Here is a 24,825-nt window from a genome sequence, read left to right on the forward strand (position 1 = left end):
CTGTCCTCCTGAGCAGCAGAGCAACAATGTGAGCATTCCTGGGGATTGCCCTGCCCCTACCTACCATGGCTGGCACCTGCACATACCATCAGGAGGCCTGAAAACTAGCCTAACTGGCCTGGCCTTGATCCCCTCCATGTAACAGCATACAATTGGGGGGTAGGGGGAGTGAAGGGGCTGCCCAGCCCAGTCCACCAATGTTGGCACCTGAACACTCCTCCCAGGGGAATGAGGTTGGGCTTACCTTCCCGGCTGCTACCACCACAGCTGGCACCTACCTGCACATGCCACCTGCAGGCCTGGAGACTGGCCTGTCCAGCCCTTTGCAGCCACTGCCAACACCAGCATGCACTGCACGAGACACAGAGGACTGTCCCACAACTGCTATCGCCCATACTACACCAGTTGCCCAGAGGTCAGAGAACCCACCAATCCTTGCACTGCTACCACTACTGGCTTCCAAGACACCAGGAGACCCCAAAATCAGCTTGCCTGGAACTGCTAACACTGGTGCAAGCATACACCACCCTGGAGCCTAAGGACAGGCACACTTGGCCCACTGCTGCCACCATCAGGGTCCAAAGACTGGCCCACTTGATGTCCTAGTCCCCAGCAAAATTTCACCACAGCCTCCACTAATAACTGGACCCTAAGCCACAAAGAAAATCACAGGTACTATTGATGCTATTTATAGCCAAATAAATCATACAGAGACCATGCTACTGAACACACTCAGAATAAAAGCCAAAGTGCCCTGTGCCTCCAATACCATAGATACATCTACAGGAAAGAATATTCCCCTATGAAAGCAAATTTTAAAAGCTGGCAGAAGTGACTGTTACACCAGATATGTAGATATGAATGTAAGAATACATCAAACATGAGAAACACCTTCCAAGGAAAAGAATAATTTTGCAGCAACACATCCCAATCAAAACAAAATTCATTAAGTCCCCCCAAAATAATTCAAATTATTGATTCTAAAGAAGCTTAGTGAGATACAAGAAAATTCTAAAAAATGTACAAAGAGGCTGGGTGCAGTGGCTCACGTCTGTAATCCCAGAACTTTGGGAGGCTCAGGCAGGCAGATTGCTTGAGGTTAGAAGTTTGAGACCAGCCTGGTCAACATGGTGAAACCCTGTCTCTCCTAAAAATACAAAAATTTAGCTGGCCATGATGGTATGCGCCTGTAATCCCAGCTACTCTGAAGACTGAGGCAGGAGAATCACATGAACCTGGGAGGCGGAAGTTGCAGTAAGCCGCGATTGTGCCACTGTGCTCCAGACTGGGCCACAAAGCAAAACTCCACCTCCAAAAAAAAAAATACAAAGAAATCTGAAAAATAATTCAGACTATGAATGAGACATTTACTAAAGAGATACACGCTATAACAGAAATTCTGGAAATGAAGAATTCATTTAATGAAATAAAAAATACATTCAAAAGATTCAACAATAGGCCAGATCAAACAGAAAAAATAATTTCAGAACTCAAAGACAAGTCTTTTGAAATAATATAGACAAAAATGAAGAAAAAGTAATAAAAAAGAATAAGCAAAGCCTTTGTGACATATGGGACACCATAAAGTGGCCATAAAATATGCAAATTATCAGGGTTCCAGGAGGCAAACAGAGAGCAAAAGGGTAGAAAACCTAGTTAATGAAATGCCAGATGAAAATGCCCCAAATCTACCAAGATATTTAGACATCCAATACAGGAAGCTCTGACATCCCCAAACAGATAAAATGAAAGAAGGTCTTCTCCACGGCACATTATAGTCAAATTGTCTAAAGTCGAAATTCTAAAAATAGCAAGAGATAAGCATCTTGTCACCTAAAAAGGACCCCCTTCAGACCAACAGGGCATTTCTCAGCAGAAACCTCACAGGCCAGGAAAGAATGGGGTGATATATTCATAGTGTTGAAAGAAAAAAACAAAAAACAAAACTGCTAGCCAAGCATACTACATCCAGCAAAATTATCCTTTGTAAATGAAGGAGAAATAAAGTCTTTCCCAGAGAACCAAAGGCTGAAAGAATTCATCACCAGTATATCAGCCCTACAAGAAATGCTCAAGGGAGTTCTAAGTCTGGAAATGAAAAGATGACATTTTCCATCCTGAAAACACATGAAAGTATAAAACATTGTTAAAGCAAACACACAAATAAGGAAGAGAAAGGATTCAAATGGTATCACTACACCAAATCACCACAAGGAACAATAGGATAAAAAGGGAGGAACAAACAACAAAACAACCAGAAAGCAATTAGCAATGTGACAGGAACAAAACCTCAAATATCAACAGTAACCTAGAATGAAAATGGATTATATTCTCCACTTAAAAGATACAGACTGGCTGAATGGATTACAATTATGACCAACTATATGCTGCTTACAAGAAACATATTTTACTTGTAAAAAGACTTACAGATCAAAAGTAAATGTATGGAAAAAGATATTCCATGCAAATGGAAACCAAAAGTGCACAGGAGTAGTTACACCTATATCAGATAAAATATACCTTAAGCCAAAAACAGTAGAAAACATGAAGTCACTATATAATGATAGAAAGATCAATCCAGCAAGAGGATATATATGTTTCCAACACTGGCACACCTAAACTCATGAAGTAAATATTACTAGACTGAAAGACAGATAGATTCCAATACAGTAATTTGTGTGGTACTTCAACACCCCAGTCTCATCATTAGACAGATCAAGACAGAAAATCAACAAAGAATCATTGTATTTAAACTGGGCCTTGGACAGATTGTAGTTAACAAACAGACTTAACAGACTTTTTTTTTTTTTGAGACAGAGTCTAGCTCTGTCACCTAGACTAGACTGCAGTGGTGTGATCTTGGCTCACTGCAACCTCTGCCTCCCGGGTTTAAGCGATTCTCCTGCCTCAGCCTCCCGAGTAGCTGGGACTACAGGCGCCCGCCACCTCGCCTGGCTAGTTTTTGTATTTTTAGTAGAGATGGAGTTTCACCATGTTGGCCAGGTTGGTCTCAAACTCCTGACCTTGTGATCCGTCCACCTTGGCCTCCCAAAGTGCTAGAATTACAGGCGTAAACCACTGCACCTGGCCTACAGAACATCTTACACAACAATTCTTCTCATTACCACATGGAAATTTCTCAAAGACAGATCATATGTTAAGCCACAAAACAAGTCTCAACAAATTTCTAAAAATCGAAATCGTATTAATTATCTTCTCAGACCACAATGAAATAAAACCAGAAATCAATACCAAGAAAAACTTTGGAAACTATACAAATATATGAAAATTAAACAACATGCTCCTGAGCAACCATTGGGTCAATGAGGAAATTAAGATGAAAATTAAAAAATATCTTGAAACAAATGAAAACAGAAATACAACATACCAAACTCCATGTGACACAGCAAAAGCAAAAGCAGTACTAAGAGGCAAGTTTATAGCAATAAATGCCTACATCAAAAACGCAGATTTCAAATAACAATCTAACAATGTGCCCCAAGAAACTAGAAAAGCAAAAATAAACCAAACCCCAAAATAGCAGAAGGAAATAATAAAGACCAAAAAACAAAACAAAAAAATAAAGGATCAATGAAACAAAAATTTGGTTCTTTGAAAAGATCAACAAAATTGATAAATCGCTAGCTAGACCAAGAAGAAAAAAACCCAAATAAACAAAATCAGAAATGGAAAAGGAAGCATTACGACTCACACTACAGAAATAAAAAAGATTACGAGAGACTATTATGAGGTACACACGAACAAACTGGAAAACCTGGAGGAAATGGATGAATTCCTGGAAACTTATAACTTACTAAGATTTGAATCAGAAACAGAAAACGTGAACAGACCAATAACGAGTAGCAAGACTGAATTAGTAGTAAGAAGTCTCCAAACAAAGAAAAGTGCAAGACCAGAGGGCTTCACTGCCAAATTCTACAAAACAATAAAGAACTAATACCAATGCCCTTCAAACTATTCCATAAAAATTGAAGAGGAGGGAATTTTTCCTAATTTATTCTATGAGGCCAGCATTACTCTGATGCCAAAAAGCAGACAAAGACACAACAAAAAAAGAAAACTATAGGCCAATATCGCTGATAAACACAGACGTAAAAATCCTCAACAAAATACCAGCCAACTGAATTCAACAGTGTATCAAAAAGATGATATATCATAATCAAATGGGATTTATACCAAGGAAACAAGGATGGTTTAACACAGAGAAATTGGAATAAATGATATAACACATCAACAGAATGAAGGAAAAAAATATGATCATCAATAGATGCAGAAAAAACATTTGATAAAATCCAACATCCCTTCATGATAAAAATGCTCAAAAAACTAGGCATAGAAGGAACATGTCTCAAAATAATAAAAGCCTAAGTGACAAACCCACAATTAACATCATAATGAAGGAGGAAAAGTTTTTCCCTCAGAGATAGAGTGAGACCTCTATCTCTCACCATATGTAAAAATCAATTCAAGATGGATTAAAGACCTAAATGTAAGACCTAAAACTATAAAATTACTAGAAGAAAACATTTTAAAAAACACTTCTGGACATTGGTGTAGGCAAAGACTTTATGTCTATGACTTCAAAAACATAGACAACTAAAACAAAAATAGACAAATGGGATTATATTAAACTAAAAAGCATCTGCACAGCAAAGGAAACAACAAAGAGACAACCTGTTGAATGGGAGAAACTATTCGCAAACTATTCATCTGACAAGGGACTAATATTCAGAATACACAAGAAGCTCAAACAACTCAACAAAAAACCACAAATAATTCCACTAAAAAGTAGGCCAAGGACATAGACAGTTCTCAAAAGAAGACATATTATGGCTAACAGGTATATTAAAAAATGCTCAATATCACTGATCATCAAGGAAATACAAATCAAAACCAAATAAGATATAATCTTATGGCCAGGTGATGGCTCATGCCTATAATCCTAACACTTTCGGACGCTGAGGCAGGTGGATCACCTAAGGTCAAAAGTTCCAGACCAGCCTAACCAACATGGTGTAAACCCCATCTCTACTAAAAACACAAAAATTAGCTAGGCATGGTGGCGGGCATCTGTAATCCCAGCTACTCAGGAAGCTTAAAGGCAGGAGAATAGCTTGAACCTCGGAGGCGGAGGTTGCAGTGAGCTAAGATTGTGCCATTGTGCTCCAGCCTGGGTGACAGAGTGACACGCTGTCTCAAAAAAAAAAAAGAAAAAGAAAAAGAAAAAAGAAAAGCTATCATCTTACTGTGATTACAATGGCCATTATTATTACTTTTAGATAACATCAGAATTGAATTGATAGAATAACTACCATTAAAAAGACAAAAAAGAAGAGATGCTGGTGAGCATATGGAGAAAAGGGCACTCTTACACAATGATGGTGGAAATGTAAATCAGTACAACTACTAAAAACCACTGGAGATTATTTTAAAAATTAAAAATAAAAAAACTACCATACAATCATGTAATCCCAATACTGGATATATGTCCAAGGGAAAATAAATCAGTACATCAAAGGGATACCCACACTTGCATGTTTATCACAGCACTATTCACAATACCAAAGACATGGAATCACCCTAAGTGTCCATTAGCAGACAAATGGATAAAGATAATGTGGTATATATACAATGGAATATTATTCTGCCTTAAAAAGGAGTAAAATCATTTCATTCGCTGCAACATGGATAGAACTGGAGGTCATCATGTTAAGTGAAATAAGCCAGGTACAGAAAGACAAATACTGCATCTCCTTACTGATAAGTGGGACCTGAAGAACTTGATCTCATGGACATAGAGTATAGAATGATGGTTACCATAAGCCAGGAAAGGTGTGACGGTGGGAGGAGAAAATGAAAAAAGATCAGTGAATGGGTATACATTTACAGTTAGATAGAAGAAATAAGTTCTAATGTTTGATAGCAGACTAGAGTTCCTATAGTTAGCAACAATATATTGTATATTTCAAAGTAGTTATAAGAGAGGGATTGAAATATTACCAACACACAGATAAGTAAGTATTCAAGGAGCTGAATACCTTGAACACCCTGATGTGATCATTATACAGACTACACATGCAAAAATTATTACATGTATCCCATAAATATGTAAAATATTATCTATCAATAAAAGGAAACAAAGGCAAAAACAAAGTATAAAATCCTACTGGGCAGGAGGTTATGCTCTGTATTTGTTAAAGAGACTAAAATACTATAATGATTAAAAGAAAATTAATAACAATTATAAATACCACCAATAGGGCAGATTAGCTTAATTTCCTTCCTTCCTCCTTCCTTCCCTCCCTTCCCTCCTTCCTTTCCTTTCTTCCTTCCCTTTCTTCCCTCCCTCCCTCTCTCTTCCTCCCCCTCCCTCGATTTTCCTGACTCAGAGTCCTGAGTAGCTGGGACTATAGGTGCACACCACCATGCCCAGTCAATTTTAAAAATATTTTTGTGGGCCGGGTGCGGTGGCTCAAGCCTGTAATCCCAGCACTTTGGGAGGCTGAGACGGGCGGATCACGACGTCATGAGATCGAGACCATCCTGGCTAACACGGTGAAACCCCGTCTCTACTAAAAAATACGAAAAAACACTAGCCGGGCGAGGTGGCGGCACCTGTAGTCCCAGCTACTCAGGAGGCTGAGGCAGGAGAATGGCGTGAACCCGGGAGGCGGAGCTTGCAGTGAGCTGAGATCCGGCCACTGCACTGGGCGACAGAGCGAGACTCCGTCTCAAAAAAAAAAAAAAAAAAATTTTGTGGAGACAGGGTCCTACTAAGTTGCCCAGGCTGGTCACAAACTCCTAGTCTCAAGCAATCCTTCTTCCTCAGCATCCCAAAGTACTGAGATTATAGTACCAAATCCAGCTTTAATTTTCTATAAATTTAAATCTTGCATCATTTAATCTAAATAAAAGCTGTAGAAAAATCGACATCTGATATACATCTTAAGCTCTTATGAATAAGATGTATTATTGCCCTATAAGATTGTTAACTTTCTATATAATAGGAAATATAAACAATCAAGACAAGTATGAATAATTTAAAAGAAAAATGGGTAAAACACATACACACACATTTTGAAGAAGTTATTCAACAATTACATCTTCTGTGTACTAGGCATTGGGGATAAAGCAGTAAATAAAACAAAGATGGTTCCTGTTTTAATAGAACATACATTCTAAAAGGAAGACACTGGCAATAAAGAGGTAAACAGAATAGATTTCCGGGCAGCCATGGTAACAATGACTGTGTATACTGCAATCTACCAACTATCCTCCCCAAACTGTATAAACTATACAAAGGTGTGCAAATTCCATGACTTTGACATAACTAGAAGACACAGAACAATACAAACATCAAATTGCCTTTAATTAGAAAATATAAGCATCAATTTCCAGCAGAGGTATTTCTCAAGCTCTCAACTCTAACCCTTTGCAAAAGGGAAGGCAGAGTTGTGGGGGCAATGCCCAGAAGAGTAGAGAACAAAAGGCCTCAGACTAAACTACAGTAACCCCAAGAAAGAGAAAGACCATTACCAGTGTGAATGCCAGAATACTGAAAAAAAAGTTCTAGAAAACCAGAGCAGACTATAAGAAAGGAACTTAACAGTACAAACAAAACTTGAGGAAGTAGTCTGAGAAACGCTGAAGACAATTCCAAAGAGCAGAAGATAAAAGGAAGAGAAAGGAATCTTTCGGATTAAAGGGAAAAAGAAGCAAGAAAGGAAAATTTAAGACCAAAGACAAACTATTAAAGGACATACAATCTTTCTTCCAATTGTCTCTGCAAAAGAGGGTGTTTTTGAACTAACAATTTATAAACCACCCCACACTGCTATTCTATCCACAAAACGCAAATGTGTAAGCAATCTTCATCTACACCAACTGTTATAAAAGGAAATAGAAAATAGAAAATACTAAAAACACTTGAGTAGATGAATCTGCCCAAAACCAACTATGAAGCAGAAGAAAACTCTGACACAATATTCCACTCTGAACTAAATATTCTCAAATAAGCATTTAAAAACAAGTTTGAATTATATATTGAAAAACTTAGAATAGAAATGGGTAAAACCAACAGAACTCCAAAGAACAGAAAGGTTGATTGAACTCATGAAAGAAACAGAAGAAAAAGGCAAAATCTATCAGAAATGAAAACTGAGTTATAAGGACTAAAGGAAAAATAGATTTGAATAAAACTATTTTTAATTCAATTATTACTTATTATTTTAAATAATCCTAGAGAATGAAAGTGAGATAAAGTAGAGAAAATAAAAAGAGGTTGCAAAAGACAAGAAATCAAATTACATAAAATTGGAGCTCCTGAAGAAGAAAAACAACACATTAGAACAGAACTAGTATTTAAAACTTTTATACAAGAAAACTTCCTAGAAATACAGAAAAACCTGGATATACAAATTAAAAAGGCCCACTGTGTACCTGGGAAAACACCCTCAACAATGGATTTTGTGAAATATTCTAGTATATCATTTAAACTTTATTTTAAAAATAAAGGAAAAATCCTCAGGGCGTACAAGCAAAATGAATTCAAAACTTATAAGGCAAGAGAATCAGATTTCTCAAAAGAGATATACAAAACCCTTGTATAATGTAGTGTCATTTTCAAGTAATTCAATGAAAGAAAATTATGAACCAGGGATTTTATATTAAATATCTTGCCAAGCTGTCACCCCAATACTGAATATATGAGGAAAAAAAAAAAGTTTAAACAAGCAAGATCTCAGAAAATATGTATCCATGAGCTCTTTTGCAACCATCCACAAGAAGATAAGCTTTATCCAACCAAGAGATCACGTGGAAACTTCAGAAAAAGGACTGATGGTGAGTGCTATGATTTGAATGTGTCCCCTCCAAAATTCAAGTATTGAAATGTAATGGCCAACGGGATGCTATTAAGAAGTGGGGCCTTTAAGAGACGATTAGGTCATGAGGGCTCCTCTCCTCATGAATGGGAGTAAGGTCCTTATAAAAGAAGTTTTCTCTGCAGTGTTGCTGGCTCTTCCATCTTCCCCCACGTGAGGAGGCAGCATTCATTCCCTCTGGAGGATGCAGCAACAAGGCATTATCTTGGAAGGGGAAAGCAGTCCCACAATCAAACCTGCCCGTACCTTGACCTCAGCTTACCAGCTGCCAGAAGTGTGAGAAATTTCTGTTCTTTATAAATTTCCCAGATTGTAGTTTTCTATTATAGCAGCACAAAAGGACTAAGACAGTAAACATTTAATATATTTCATGTATAAAGACTAAAACAAATGTAGACGATGGTTAAAAAACAATCTGTTAAGTATTCTGACAAGGTAGAAATAATGCAACCGAAAAACAGGAAGAGAAAGGAAAAATGAAAGTAGAATAAGCACATTATTATTAAGTATGTTAATAGTTCAGAGTCAAAGGATATCATTAAAAACTAACAAACCAGGCCAGGAGTGGTGGCTCATGCCCGTAATCCCAGAACTTTGGGAGGCTAAGGTGGGAGGATTGTTTGGGCCCAGGAGTTCGAGACCAGCCTAGGCAACAGAGTGAAATCCCATTTCTACAAAAAATTTAAAAATTAGCCAGGCTTGGTGGCATACACTTGTAGTCCCAGCTCCTTGGGAGGCTGAGTAGAGAGAAATGCTTGAGCCCATGAGGTCGAGACTGTAGGTATCTGTGATTGTGCCACTGGCCTCCAGCCTGAGTGACAGAGTGAGACTGTCTCAAAAACAAAAACCAACCAAACAAACAAAAAACTCCCCCAAAAACAAACCAGATAGTATATAAATATGAACACAGGTAACTAGGAGCATTCTAAAGGGGTGGAAGTTCAAAGGTAACTATTACAACAAAATTAAGATCATTTTAAATATCAAGAGATATTTAAAAAGCAAATATAAAGATAGTTAAAAAGAGCAAAGAACACATCATATTAACACATTAATAAAAATTATTAATATAATGCACACACAGAAATGATAACATGCTGGGCGCAGTGGCTAAAGCCTGTAATCCCAGCACTTTGGGAGGCCGAGACAGGCGGATCACAAAGTCAGGAGATCGAGACCATCCTGGCTAACCCGGTGAAACCCCGTCTCTACTAAAAAATACAAAAAACTAGCCGGGCGTGGTGGCGGGCGCCTGTAGTCCCAGCTACTCAGGGGGCTGAGGCAGGAGAATGGTGTAAACCTGGGAGGCAGAGCTTGCAGTGAGCTGAGATCTGGCCACTGCACTCCAGCCTGGGCGACAGAGCAAGATTCCGTCTCAACAAAAAAAAAAAAAAAAAAAAGAAATGATAACATAATGATGAGTTGAGACCAAACATAAAAATCACATCAATAAACACGAATGAGTTATCTACTAAAAAATATTTTCAGTTGGGTCACAAAGCACTATCCAAGTATATGTACACAAGACACACAAGGAGCATTCATAAAAACTGATAAAATATTCGGTCACCAAAAAAGTAGCAGTAAATTATGTAACATAGAAATTACACAAATAAAACCCTGTGATCCCAATGCAACAGAACTAGAAATTAATAACTAAATCAAAAGATTAAAAAGACCCTTCCACCAGGAAATTAAGGGACTTTTTTTTTTTTTTTTTTTGAGACGGAGTCTCGCTCTGTCGCCCAGGCTGGAGTGCAGTGGCCGGATCTCAGCTCACTGCAAGCTCCGCCTCCTGGGTTTAGGCCATTCTCCTGCCTCAGTCTCCGGAGTAGCTGGGACTACAGGCGCCCGCCACCTCGCCCGGCTACTTTTTTGTATTTTTTAGTAGAGACGGGGTTTCACCGTGTTAGCCAGGATGGTCTCGATCGCCTGACCTTGTGATCCGCCCGTCTCGGCCTCCCAAAGTGCTGGGATTACAGGCTTGAGCCACCGCGCCCGGCGGGACTTTTTATACTTTTCATACAGCTGTTGTATGAAAGGAAGTAAGGTCAAAATTACAGAATTTCCAGAAATAATAATAAAAACATTAAATATCAGAATCTATGGGATACACTTAAAGCAATGATCAGAGGAAGATCAATAGCCTGAAACACATATATAAACAAAAGTGAAAGAATGAAAAAAAGGAATTAAATCCCCTTTCAAAATGCTAAAACATAAAAAACCAAACAAAGCACAAGGCAGGAATAAATAAGATAAAAATGGAAATTCATAAGGTAAATTCATAAGTGGCATTTACTAGTTAATCAAAATCTTGTCGGTTTTTTTTTATCCAATGAGACAGGTCTTGTTCTGTCTCCAGTGCTGAAGTGCCGTGGCACAATCATGGCTCACTGCAACCTCAACCTCCTGGGCTCAAATTTCCTCCTACCTCAGCCTCCCATGTAGCTGGGACCACAGGTAGGTGCTACTGGACCACAGGTAGGTGCTACCACATCCAGCTAATTTTTTGTAGAGACAAGGTCTGGCCATGTTGTCCAGTCTGGTCTCAAACTGCTGGACCCAAGCAATCTTCCCGCCATGGTCTCCTAAAGTGCTAGAATTACAGGTGTGAACCACCGCACCTGGCCAAAATCTTTTTTTTTATGTATTGAAAACAAAAAAAGGCCAGGTGCAGTGGCTCATGCCTGTAATCCCAGCAATTTGGGAGGCCGAGGCGGGCAGATCACAAGGTCAGGAGATCGAGACCATCCTGGTTAACACAGTGAAACCCCATCTCTACAAAAAAATGCAAAAAATTAGCCGGGCGTGGTGGCGGGGACCTGTAGTCCCAGCTACTCGGGAGGCTGAGGCAGGAGAATAGCTTGAATCTGGGAGGTGGAAGTTGCAGTGGGCCAAGATCACGCCACTGCACTCCAGCCCAGGCAACAGAGCGAGACCCTGTCTCAAAAAAAAAAAAGAAAAAGAAACTTCACAAAGTAGACACATCACTACTAACTTGAGGTAATCACAAAAGAAAGTGAGAAAGAACAAGTATATCAAATAAGAAGTATAAGAGTTCCCACTGAATACAGTCATGCACAGCATGACAATGTTTTGATCAACCGTGACCAGCATATGCAACAGTGGTCCCATAAGATTATAAGGGAGCTGAAAAACTCCTATCACCCAGCAGCTGCCATATCGTCACAGCACAATGCAGTACTCATGTGTTTGTGGTGATGCCGATATATCTACCATGCTGTCAGTTGTATAAATGCATAGCACATACAATGATGTATAGTACATAATATTTGATAAAAATAAATGGCTATGTCACTGGTTTATGTATTTATACTATACTATAATAAACTTTTAAAGTTATTTTAAAGTGTACTCCTTCTACTTATTTAAAATAACATTAATTATCTGACAGTCGCAGGCAGGTGCTTCAGGGGGTATTTCAGAAGAAGGTAATGTTATCATAGGAGATGACAGCTCCATGCCTGTTATTGCCCTTGAAGACCTTCCAGTGGGACAAGATGTGGAGGTAGAAGACAGTGATATTGATGATCCCGACCCTGTGTAGGCGTCGGCTAATATATGTGTTTGTGTCTTTGTTTTTTAAAAGAAGTTTACAAAGTTTTAAACACATTTTTTAATAGGAGGAAAGGTTATAGATTAAGGATATAAAGAAAATAGTTTTGTACAGCTGAATACATGTTTATGTTTGCAGCTATTACAAAAAAGTAAAAAGTTAAAAAAATTTAAATGTTTATGAAGTTAAAATGTTACAGTGAGCTAAGGCTAATTTATTACTGAAGAAAGAAAAATTTTTTAAAATAAATGTAGTATAGTCTAAGTGTAGTGTTGATAAAGTCTACAGCAGTGTATGGTAATATCTTAGGTCTTCACATTCACTCACCACTCACTCACTGACCCACCCAGAGCAACTTCCAATCCTACGGGTTCCATTCATGGTAAGTGTCCTATTCAAGTATACAATTTTTTATCTTTTCTACTGTATTTTTACTGTACCTTTTCTATCATTTCTACTGTATTTTTACTCTATGTTTTCTGTGTTTAGATGTGCTTAGATACAAATACATGAATACTTACCACTGTCTTACAAGGGGGTGGAGGGAGGGAGGGAGGCAAAAGAAGGGAGAGGAAGAGAGAGAGAGAGAAGAGAGCCATCCAGAATAAAACAAAGCAAATATAGCCAAAATGACATTTGGGGAATATAAGTAAAGGGTATATAAAAAATTTCTGTATTATTCTTGCAACTTTTCTGTAAGATTGAAATTATTTCAAAATAAAAAGTTTAATAAAGAACTTATTTATGTAACCAAACACCACCTGTTCCCAAAAATCTATTGAAATAAAAATAAATAAATAGTTTAAAAACAAAATAGATAAAAAACAAGATCATTTCAGATAGTGGTAAGTACTAAAAGGAAAATAAAAATTAGTAATACTACAAAAAAATACCTGGGATGGGGTATGGGGACTGTAACATAGTGAGTAAATTGGGAAGTCAGAGAAATTAACATCTGAACTAAGACCTAAACTAAAAATAGAAGCCAGCCATCTGAAGACCTGGGTAAAAGTTCCAGGTAAAGATATTCCACATGTTCTAAAGTGAAAATGTACTTGTGACTTCAAGATACAGATAAAGACCAAATGCATGTGAAAAATTGTTCAATGTTACTCATAATTTAAAAATTAATTAAATAGTTGAGTCACTTCATTTCTTAAGAGATGGCAAAGTAGGGGTCTGGGGGGTACCAATATCCAGTGGGTACCCTGCTTTTCTAGATGTCAATTTCCCAGCATAAGAAATTTTAAAACATTGACACCAAGCAATTCTCGTTTGAAAGTTTATCTTAAAGAAATAATCAGAAAGGCAAAGATCTATGAAAAAGGTTGTAATATTATTTATTTATAGCATAACATTGGAAACAACATATTGCCATTACTATAGGAATGCTGGAAGAAAACTATGATACCTCTATATGGGAGAATTCTATGCAGCCATTGGGCTTTTGACATAAAGTTAGATAAAAATGTATATAAAAAATTGCATCTATATCCATTTCTTGTAAAGAAAATATTATCTAAACAAACACTGGGACAAGGAAATGCCAATTACTTTGCCTTAAGATGATAGGATTATGATTTTTTAAATATTATATAATTATGATTTTATACTTACCTTGTTAAGTATATTTTTTGAAATTTTTCTAATTTTTTTTACAATGGGCATGTTTTTCATAGATATTTATAACAGAAATATCCAAATATTGCCAAATATCAAAAACTCATAAATTAGAAAAACTGTATCATGGTATCCTTAATTTATCCATAACTATACATTTCCTATCCACATTCATACCTCTAACCCAACTCTACATACTGCAATTTCAGGATTCTTTTCCATCCAAGGAATTTAATGATCCCAATTTTCTATACTGAACTTATGAATGGAGGTCCAAGGGTGCTGGGACTTTTGATAAACAGAAGATGTTTCTGTGGGAGGGAGAAGGCTGCAGAGGAGGAAATTTTTTTTGAATTGGAAAAAATATGTTATTTTCTGTAGCATGTGCTTTTAGAATTCATCCTTGGGTTTTCTAAAAGCTTCCCTGTCCTGTTCCAGGTAGGTTGTTTTAATGATATTTTTGATATTCAGTGAAATGATGGGTAAGAATTATATTCACAATTTCAAGTGCCAGCTATAAAATTCAATTACTGCTCTATAATGAAATCCATTCATTCACACTTTTATTGAGAAAGGGTCTCATTCTGCCACCCAGGCTGGAGTGCAGTGGTATGAACATAGCTCACTGCAACTCTCAATTCAAGTGAGGCTCAAGTGATCCAAGCAACTGGGACTACAGGTGCACACCACCACTCCCAGCTAATTCTACTGTTTCATTTTTTGTAGACACAGCATTTCGCTATGTTGCCCAGATTGGCCTCGAACTCCTGGCCTGAAGAGATCTTCCTCCCTCAATCTCCCAAAGCACTGGGATTATAGACATGAGCAACTATGCCTAGCTTCAAATACATTTAGAATTATCAACATGGAAATTTGATATAAATATATCATCTCTTGGTTTCTCTTCATAAGTGAGACAACGTAAATGTGTATATAACTGAAAATATTTTTTAAAAGAATCATTAAGGATGACTTGACTGTTGCCTGAAGAAGTGTGATAATGCAGAAAGAAAAGACTTTGGAATAAAACAAATCTAGGCCTCATTACTTTCTAGCTAAGTGCCTTAATAACTTGTTAACACCTTTGCACTGCTGTCTTCTCTTTGAAAATGGGGATACCCCACCTGTTAATGTGAGAATTAGAGCTAATGTAAGTTAAATGCTTAACATATGCCTGAATCATCGCAAGTACTCAAAAACCAAAACAAATCAAAGACAGAACTCGATTGAATTTCCCCCTTTCTTCCAGCCCTGATTCCATGCTTCATATTTAAGTTCTACATCAGGATTTCTCAACCTTGGCATTACTGACATTTTGGGTTGGATAATCTGATGCATAGCAGCAGCTCTGGCTTTGTCTACTAGGTATCAGTGGTGTCCCCCAACTGTGAAAATAAAAAATGTTTGCACACATTGCTAAATGTCCCCTGGGCTTCAAAAGTGCCCCAAGTTGATGACCACTAATCTACATGGACGATTAAAATATACAAACAGCATTTAATAGGGCCAACCGAAACAAGTGATCTCATTTTTCCCAAACTACTGAAAGCTAGTGATGGGAAGGGGAGAGGGAAATATTCCATTTTATATAAGGAATCTGTTTATTTCATGAAGGGTTATTATGAAGGGGTTTAAAGCCCATGTCTTTGACCACTAAAATAATGTATTTTATTATTTTAGTGGTCAAAGACTTGGGTTTTAAAATTTGACTGTCTCCATTTACATATAGGTTGGATAAGTTAACCTCTCCAAGCTTCAGTTTCTTCGTCTGGGTTATTATGACTGTTATATGGATTAAATGCATAATACAGGCAAAGTGCTAAGCCCAGTGTCTGATATGTACTCAATAAATGTTGGCTGTTCTTCTTATAGTCTAGGTGCTCTTTCCAATCCTGGGCTTTCAGGTCCCTCTTATTATGCCTTACCCCAAATTCCTCATTCTATACATATACTTATTTCTACTCCCCAAAGTCATCCTAACCCTTCTTTATTGAGGCACCTAACCCTGAGAGTGTAAGAAAAGTGCCTGAGCTGGCAAGAGAAGACTTTGGTAATGAATTCTGAGAAATCTTCCCTTACCATGTCTGACTACCACTGACACATGGTACACTGGAATCAGGAAGCATACTACTTATGCAGGAAAAAAGTGAGTAAAATTAATTACACTGAAGAACAAAGAGTACTAACTTGTGTTCCATTAGGGCACAACTATTGGTATAATTCATACATTAGTACATTGTGGGGGGAAAAAAAAAGAGCAATGTTCCCAAATTGAATAAAATCAATTTGCAAATTTTTCTTTAAATTCAGGGTTTTCTTTCTTTCTTGTTCTTTCTCTCTCTCTCTCTTTCTTTTTATTAAGACAGGATCCCATTCTGTTGCCCAGGCTGGAGTACAGTGGTGTGATCATGACTCACTGCAGCCTCAACTTTCTCGGCTCAAGTGATCTTCCTCAGTCTCCCAAAGTGCTGAAATTATAAGCATGAGCCACTACGCCCAACCCCAGGGTATTTTTTGTTTTTTAATTAAAAGTAGAAATTTCCAAAAGACTTTACTAAATAATTTACAATTTATAAATGACCATCTGTGATAATTATAAGCTACATAGATGAAGTTACCAAGTAACTTTTTAAAAATCAAAGATTAGTCATGAATCAGAAGTCCTGGAAAAGAAAAATGACCAAAACCTACAAAATGGAGTTTCAGAAAAAAAGTCACTGGTATGTGAAAAAATGATGCCTTTCTATGCAGAGATAAATAACAATTTTTACTACAGCTCACCTGTAGTTTCTGAGTCAAAGAGTCCCTCTGTTCTTGTAGTTCTCTGGCATTATCAATTTCTTGTTTTAATCTTTCTATTTCCTAGAAAAGGCAGAGAAATGTCTTAATATTTAACCTATATCAAGGAAAGGGAAGGTCTTGTTTTTCCCTGAAATTATTTATTTTAGAAAAAGATGATTTTAAAAACATTCCTTCATACTGACTTTTAGAGGGCGTTGTCTAGAATGGAATAATCTTAAGCAACAGCAACAAGTCTAACTTGGTGGTTCTGGTACAGCACTGCTTTGAAATAACAATCTGAACATTTTAATGTTGCTTCAAGCTTTGTGGATATAATTATTTCCTAAGATATTAAAGTTTTGACTGGAACCCAGAGAAAGCAACAGCTTTTAAAATCCATTTAACCACTAATGGTTTTCTGTTGACTGTATAAATCCAACTCTCATCTGGAAGGCAATAGGTGGTATCTCAGTCTGACTGCCTCACCACAGTTCACAATAACAGAAATGAGGATAGGGAAAAATGAGCAAGCGTAATACCACTCAAAAAAAATTTCATCCTAAAAAAAAAGGTCACAATCTGACTTTATTCCATAAAATACCTTTAAATTTGACATGGAATCTGATACTTGGTACACATATGTTAGTTAGATTACAGATGAGTAAAAAGCAGCAAATACCTCTTCCTTCACTTTCAGTGTCTCTTCCAGTTCTTGTATTGTCTGATTTAATTCTGTCTTATGAGTATGTACTGCGTTTGCTTGGCTACTAACACATTCAAGTTCAGTCACCTAAAATCAAATGAGAACACAGATTAACCTAAAGTTCAGCTTTAAAGAGTTTCTTGCTAAAGACATAGCCCCAAATAAGTGAAGAGTATATTCTGAATAAATACATAAAAATTAATTTGAGAAATATTAAGACACTCAAGGTAGAGTGAATATAAAACTAGGAAAAGGGAAAAAGACTAAAGGAAATAATTATTTACATGGTTTGGTCATGGAAAGGTTACGATAACTTAAATTAAGTGATTAATGACAGTAGAGAATCCCTATAATGAAAGTCTTCTTTAAAAATTTCTTCCAAAAACATATTCAAGATCAGATATGGCCATCTGTCCTTCATCTGTAGCCTTCAAATTCAATATAGGTTCTGAAAACTGGCCTTGCAGAAGTGAGAACTTTTTCAAATACATTTCCAACATGTAAGAGAATCTGGAAGAGAAAATAGGCTTAAAATACAACTTAAATCATTACATACTAGAATGACTTTACATCAACAGTGTCTCTTATGGGTAAGATAAAATTTTGTTAGTCAATAAGAATTTACCGAGGGTCCAAAGAGTAATATAACTTTTAATGAGCACTTGGTATTTTTTGAGAGAACAGAGAGGGGCACTGTCCTTAAAGTTATACCATCCCAAACTAGAATCAATAATAGAAGTCAACATAAACACACACTCACTCACACACACACGCACACACCCTATCGCAGCTCTTTACACATATCATGTACTCACAAAATTTTGGTTTACTAGAAAATAGTAAATTCTAGACTATTAAGGAAACAGAGTAAATCCCTCCCCCTGGCATTTTCCAAATATCAAATTACCTTCTACATTCTGTGATTCTATCTCTTATAAAATTTTCCTCCTTTCTTCTTATCTACTAATAGCCTCGTTACAAACCCTTATCACCCAGGCCTGAACAAAACCAACAGCCTCCCAATGGACTTAATTATAACCTTTTCCTATTCTTCTCTGCAAACTGCTAACAGATTCATCTTTCATTCCTGTGATTCCACCATTCAAAGACTTTCAGCAGCTCATCTTTTTTACGATATCAGATCTAAATCCTCAGATCCTCTGTATATTGGCCTCAACCTTCTCAACCATCCACACTGCCCAAGATATTCAGTGAGTATTTCCAACTAAAAGCAGGCAAATCTCCTTGTCCTAAGAACAAGTGATATGCATTCCCAGCTTGTTGATTTAACTTGAATGTCGTCTCTTGCCTCTGAAAACCATTCGGATCTAACCAAACCCTTAACTCTTAGCTCAGCACGTACTTTCTCCAGAAAGTCATTCCTATCTGCCCAAGCCTTCAAGGCTCTCCTCTGGTTCATAAAACCAAGCATCTGTTCAAAAATCTTGAGAATTATTTCACTTATTGTTTAATATGTATTTGTTTTCTTTGTCTCATTATATAATAAATTCCATAAGGGGAGTTCCAATTCTGATAATGATGAAATAGTTTTTATTGGAGTAACTTTCCTATAGAAAACAATTGCAAATTGTGGGCAAAACTTAAAAGTCAACTATTTGAAGGACCCGGTGAGTAACCAAAGTGGGCAAAAGACTGCAAGAAAGCAGTCACTTTGGGTGACATATACATTTCCACATCTGCAAGAAAGCAGTTACTTTGGGTGATATACACATTTCGATATCTTTTTGCCTGAAGGCACTCTGCAGTCTGGCTGCATTGCTTGACTGAACTCAAACAGAAATCCATAGTCTTATTTCTCTGAGGAGCCTGAGAATTTTAGGACTCTGCAGAACACCTGGAACAACTAGGAGTAGGAAAAGAGCTGGAAGGCTGAAAGAACTAAACTGTGACGGTGCTCAACACAGAGATGACAGTTTGAAGTTCTGCTAGTCCCTGCTAAATTAGAGGGCCTTGGTAAATACCTCAAGCTTTTCAGTGAAACCTTGGAAGGGTTATGTCTTAGAGATAAAGATTTCCTAGGACAATGTGATTTACCCTAGGGTTACAGCAAAATTGAAATAAATGAATTCTAACAAAGCATAAATATACAACTCCACAAATTCAAGATAATCCCCAAATAATTTAACTGCCTGCTGAAACAAAAACTGATTATTCAAAAATAACAAAATCTGTGGTCTCTGCAACATCTCATTTACGATGTCCAATATACAATTAAAAATGACTACATGAGGCCGGGCACGGTGGCTCAAGCATGTAATCCCAGCACTTTGGGAGGCCGAGATGGGCGGATCGCGAGGTCAGGAGATCGAGACCATCCTGGCTAACACGGTGAAACCCCGTTTCTACTAAAAATACAAAAACTAGCCAGGCAAGGTGGCGGGCGCCTGTAGTCCCAGCTACTCGGGAGGCTGAGGCAGGAGAATGGCGTAAACCCAGGAGGCGGAGCTTGCAGTGAGCTGAGATCCGGCCACTGCACTCCAGTCCGGGCGACAGAGCGAGACTCCGCCTCAAAAAAAAAAATTAAATTAAAAACAAAAAAATGACTACATGATAGTTCCTTAATATTTTCTGACTATGACAATTGTCATAAATCGTTTTTTTTAATTGTGGTAAAAAACATATAACATAAAATTTATCATCTTAGTCGTTTTAAGTGTGTAGTTCAATGGTGTTAAGTATGTGTATTCACACTGCTGTGAAACAGATCTTCAGAACTTTTTTAACTTGCAAAACTGAAAGTCTATAACCATTAAACAACTCTCCTTTCCCCCATCTAAGTTAATTTTTATACACAGAATAGAAAAACATTTACTCAGGTTTCTAACTTTTCCTCCCTGTCTCAACTCCATTTCCTTTTTTTTTCCTTGCTCTGTCAACCAAGCTGGAGTATGCAGTGGCGTGATGTCAGTTCACTTCAGCCTCCGCCTCCTGGGCTCAAGTGATGTTCCCACCTCAGCCTCCTGAGTAGCTGGAACTACATGGACATGCCACCACACTCAGCTAATTTTTTTATTTTAGTGGAGACGGGGTTTCGCCATATTGCCCAGGCTGGTCTAGAACTCCTGGGCTCAAGCAATCTGCTCTCCTTAGCCTCCCAAAGTGCTGGGATTATAGATGTGAGCCAATGTGCCCAGCTTGGAATCCTTTTTAAAAAGAGAACTTAAAGGCATCTGTTGGGTGAAGCACTTCTATGCCTTGAATTAAAAAAAAAAAAATCTTCTTTTTTTGTTTTTTAGAGACAGGTCTTGCTCTGTCACCCAAGCTAGAGTGCAGTGGGGCTATCATAATTCACTGCAGCCTCCAATTCCTGGGCTCAAGCAATCCTTCCCATTCAGCATTCCAAGTGGCTAGGACTACAGTGTGTGTCAACATGTTTGGCTAATTTAATGGAGATGGGGTCTTGCCATGTTGCCCAGGCTAATCTCAAACTCTTGGCCTGAAGCATTAAAACACTTTACAAGTAATTATTTGGGCTTCTGATATTAATGGTATTGAAATTTCTGATTTTCTTTTTCTGCATCAAATCTCTAATATTACCAAAGTTAATAATTTTCTACTTGTACTTTTCAAATTATTCCTTCTTTAAAAAGAAAATAATAAAAGCAGCTTATTGACTCACTGCAACTCATTGAGACAGTGCAATTACATGGCACTTCAGTGTCTCAACAAATTTTCATAGGAATTGTACAGAATACATATTTTTGACTCGGTGCAACTACATGCCAATTAAGTATTCAATTAATCTTCATAGGAATTGTACAGAGTACTTGTTATTCCTATTTTACAGATGAGAATATTGACCTGGAAGAAGGAAATAACTTATCAAAGATCATATAGATAATAACCAGTAGAACTGGAATTCACACTCTGGAACACTCTCGTCTTGTAAACCAGAAATGGAGAATCCCCAACCCAGGACAACTCAGGGAAAAAGCATTCTCGCTTCACCATCAACACCCAAAGCTGAAATTCTAATTAAACTACTCCCTGAATTTTTTCTCAGCACACACTTTAACTACCATGTCAGTACTAATCAACTAGCACTAATACATTAGTGCTTTTATGTACTTTGTGCATTACTGCTAGTCCCCATGGACAATATAGGGAATCAACATGGTTTGTTGACATCAAAAGGCGTATATTCTTCATTCTCATTAAACTATGGAAAATATTTTTCTTAACCAAACAAATGCATATAATACAACCCATATATATGTCCTGACATCCTAGAACTAGAAGATACTCCTGTGCTGAATCTACATGCAAATTTCTTCTGATCAAGAAAACCTGTTAGCCCTAAATCCCTGTAGACATCAGCCCTGAAATTACCCGCTTGTGCAGACGTTCTGCTTCCTCTTGATAGGCAGCAAGTTGCTGTTTCCATTGTTTCACATTGGCAGTGGACTCCAGCAGGGCTGCAGTGAGTTTGGCATTATTTCCTTTGAGGGTAGCCAGTTCAGCCTCCCAATGTTTGCTGATTGCTGAACTGAAATAAAACAAAAAGAAAATTCTATCCATTACACCAACTACTGTTACCTTGAAGGGACAGCAGTACTCAGTTCTATTGTAGGGTTTATAGTCTAAGAATGTTTTCTTTTCTTTTTTTTTTTTTGAGATGGCGTCTCGCTCTGTCGCCAAGGCTGGAGGTGCAATCTTGGCTCACTGCAACCTCTGCCTCCTGGGTTCAAGTGATTCTCCAGCCTCAGCCTCCCAAGTAGCTGGGACTACAGGTGCACGCCACCATGTCCAGCTAATTTTTTGTATTTTTTTAGTACAGATGGGGTTTCCCCATGTTGGCCATGCTGGTTTTGAACTCCTGACCTCAGGTGATCCACCTGCCTCAGCCTCCCAAAGTACTGGGATTACAGATGTAAGCCACATGACCAGCCCTAAGAATGTTTTCAAAGACAACCCCAAAATACTAAAAAACACAAATACTTCGCCAAAATATTCCTAGTAAAGAAAACCTGGCAAGCGAAGAAATACAAAAAGTACCCAAGTACCAGGCTTAATGTGGAATGTTTCCCACTTTCATTATGACAGATACAGGTATCTACAGAAGAGTTTCCACCTATTCTCTTTTAAGGAACAAACATTATAGCCTGAAAAACATTTATTTAAAAAAACTAACAATGTATTATATTTTTACTTGTGTCAAACCCTAAAGTATAATGTCATTCCTTAATGAAAACATATGAGGATGCTTAAATGTCATAAGGTTTGGGATATGTAATGTAGTATTTCTTTTCAAATTGTTGTTGATTTATTTCATCTTATTCAGCACCTTAAAATGTCAAAAATATAAATATTTGCTACAATAAACTGATTTCATAGGAAAGGCTATGCCTAGAAACTGGTTCTAATGACTTGACTTCTGATATAATTCCAGTGTCATAAAAAGAAGAAGACTAAAGCAATCACCTTTTTTCCTCATTTAATGTTCTACTTGTTAAGCTACTACAGTTAAGTATCTCAACTAAAACAATTTTCTACTACAAGACAATTCTTTTAGTTGGAAACACTCCTCTTGAAAATTCCTTTCTTAACTTTCCAACGAAGAAAGAATTGCCTCATTAGAAAGAAAAAGGTTGTTTCTCTTTCTCATTATTGAAGTTTATTTCTGTTAGTAAAATTCTACTAACCTCATCCCATTAACTAAGTAGTTACTAAGTCACCATTTTTTGGGAGTTTGATAAGTCATTCATATTCTAGGGTAAATTTGATGGATTGATATTTTATAGTAATTTTAGTTTATATTTTATTTAAAAAGCATAGTTTTCATCACCAAGATTTCTAAAGCTTATCACCAGAAATATGACAGATTAGCATCATGAACCCCTTGATATGATGACGCACAGAGAACGACACAAGATTGTGTCTGTAGTATTCTTGCAATAAATGTGTAACTTCAGTCAAAGAATGAGAAAATATCACATAAACCCAAACTAAGGGACAATCTGTAAAATAACTGAAACTCTTCAAACATGTGAAGAAAATGAAGGAAACAAGAAATAACAGTTAAATGCAAAGTGGGATCTCAGGTAGGTTCCTAGAACAGAAAGGGAACATTGGTGAAAACTGAGGCTTAGTTAGTAGTATTGTATCAATGCTACTGTCGTGGATTTGATCATTGTATTATGTTTACACAAGATGTTAACATTAAGGGAAGTTGGGTGAAGGGTATATGGGTACTCTGCACAGATTTTGTGATTTTTCTGTCTAAAATTAGTTTAAAATGAAAAGTTAAAAATATTCCTAAAGTTTACTGAGAAAATATCATCAAAACATGAAAGGACAGAATCAAGCAACAAGCTAAGCTATTAATTTAACAATTCATTTCTATCCTGAAAAAGAAAGCTCTTTTCTTATTCTTCCTTTGTAAAATGATTTTTCAGATTCAGGTCTTCTGAGCAAAGCATGCTTGGATTCACCTGCTCTAACTGAATTACAGATTTTTCTTTAAACCACCTACCAGTTTTTCCCCCTACAGAGATGCATTTTATTTAAATGGAAACTTCAATCTGACAATTGAAATCTTAGTGAACTAATTTAAACATTTGTTATATGTCAATAGCAAACCCTTCTTTAAAAATTAACTAGAAGAAAAAACGAGTATTTACTCCTAAAATCCATTTGTCAAAATTACACAATTATAAAGTAAAATGGATTACCACATATTTATAGCAGGAGAAATAATTTTAAAATCAGGGTGTTTTTCTATCATATTTATCTGGGTTTTATTTTATAGTCACTAGACAGTAAAATCCATCAAGCATTTTATAACTGCTCACATCACAAGTATTCAGTAATTATCTATGTTACTTTGGAGCCAACACTCAAGCACTTTGGTTCTCAGTTCTTTATATGTCAAATAAAGAGATCAGTCAAGATTTATATTATCCAAATATTAGCATGTGGCTATTTAAACGTAATAGTTCAAAATTAAAGTAAAAAATTCAGCTTTGAATTTGAGACACATTTCATGTGCTCAACAGCCACACACGACTAGTGGCTATCAACCTGGACAGCAAAGATACAGAACATTTCATCATGACAAAAAGTTCTACTGAGCAGTACTGTTCAAGAGGATCCCTACATTCTGCCTTTTCTTTCTTTTTTTTTTTTTTTTTTGAGATGGAGTCTTGCTCTGTCGCCCAGGCTGGAGTGCAGTGGCCGGATCTCAGCTCACTGCAAGCTCCACCTTCCAGGTTCACGCC

The 24,825-nt window shown here is 37.0% G+C and overlaps 1 protein-coding gene across 1 annotated transcript in view; it reads right to left on the bottom strand.

Annotated features, from left to right (window-relative positions):
- The window catches only part of HOMER1 (homer scaffold protein 1), a 139,023-nt gene that overhangs the window by 5,819 nt on the left and 108,379 nt on the right, over window positions 1–24,825 (bottom strand). The window contains exons 6-8 of the mRNA XM_031935432.1: window positions 21,938–22,094; window positions 17,564–17,674; window positions 16,885–16,965 (exon numbers count right to left, since the gene is read on the bottom strand). Of these exons, the coding sequence (XP_031791292.1) occupies window positions 16,885–16,965; window positions 17,564–17,674; window positions 21,938–22,094 (349 nt within the window). The remainder of the gene's footprint in view (window positions 1–16,884; window positions 16,966–17,563; window positions 17,675–21,937; window positions 22,095–24,825) is intronic.

Source organism: Piliocolobus tephrosceles, chromosome 4, assembly GCF_002776525.5.
Source record: "Piliocolobus tephrosceles isolate RC106 chromosome 4, ASM277652v3, whole genome shotgun sequence".
In the NCBI taxonomy this organism is placed as follows: domain Eukaryota; kingdom Metazoa; phylum Chordata; class Mammalia; order Primates; family Cercopithecidae; genus Piliocolobus; species Piliocolobus tephrosceles.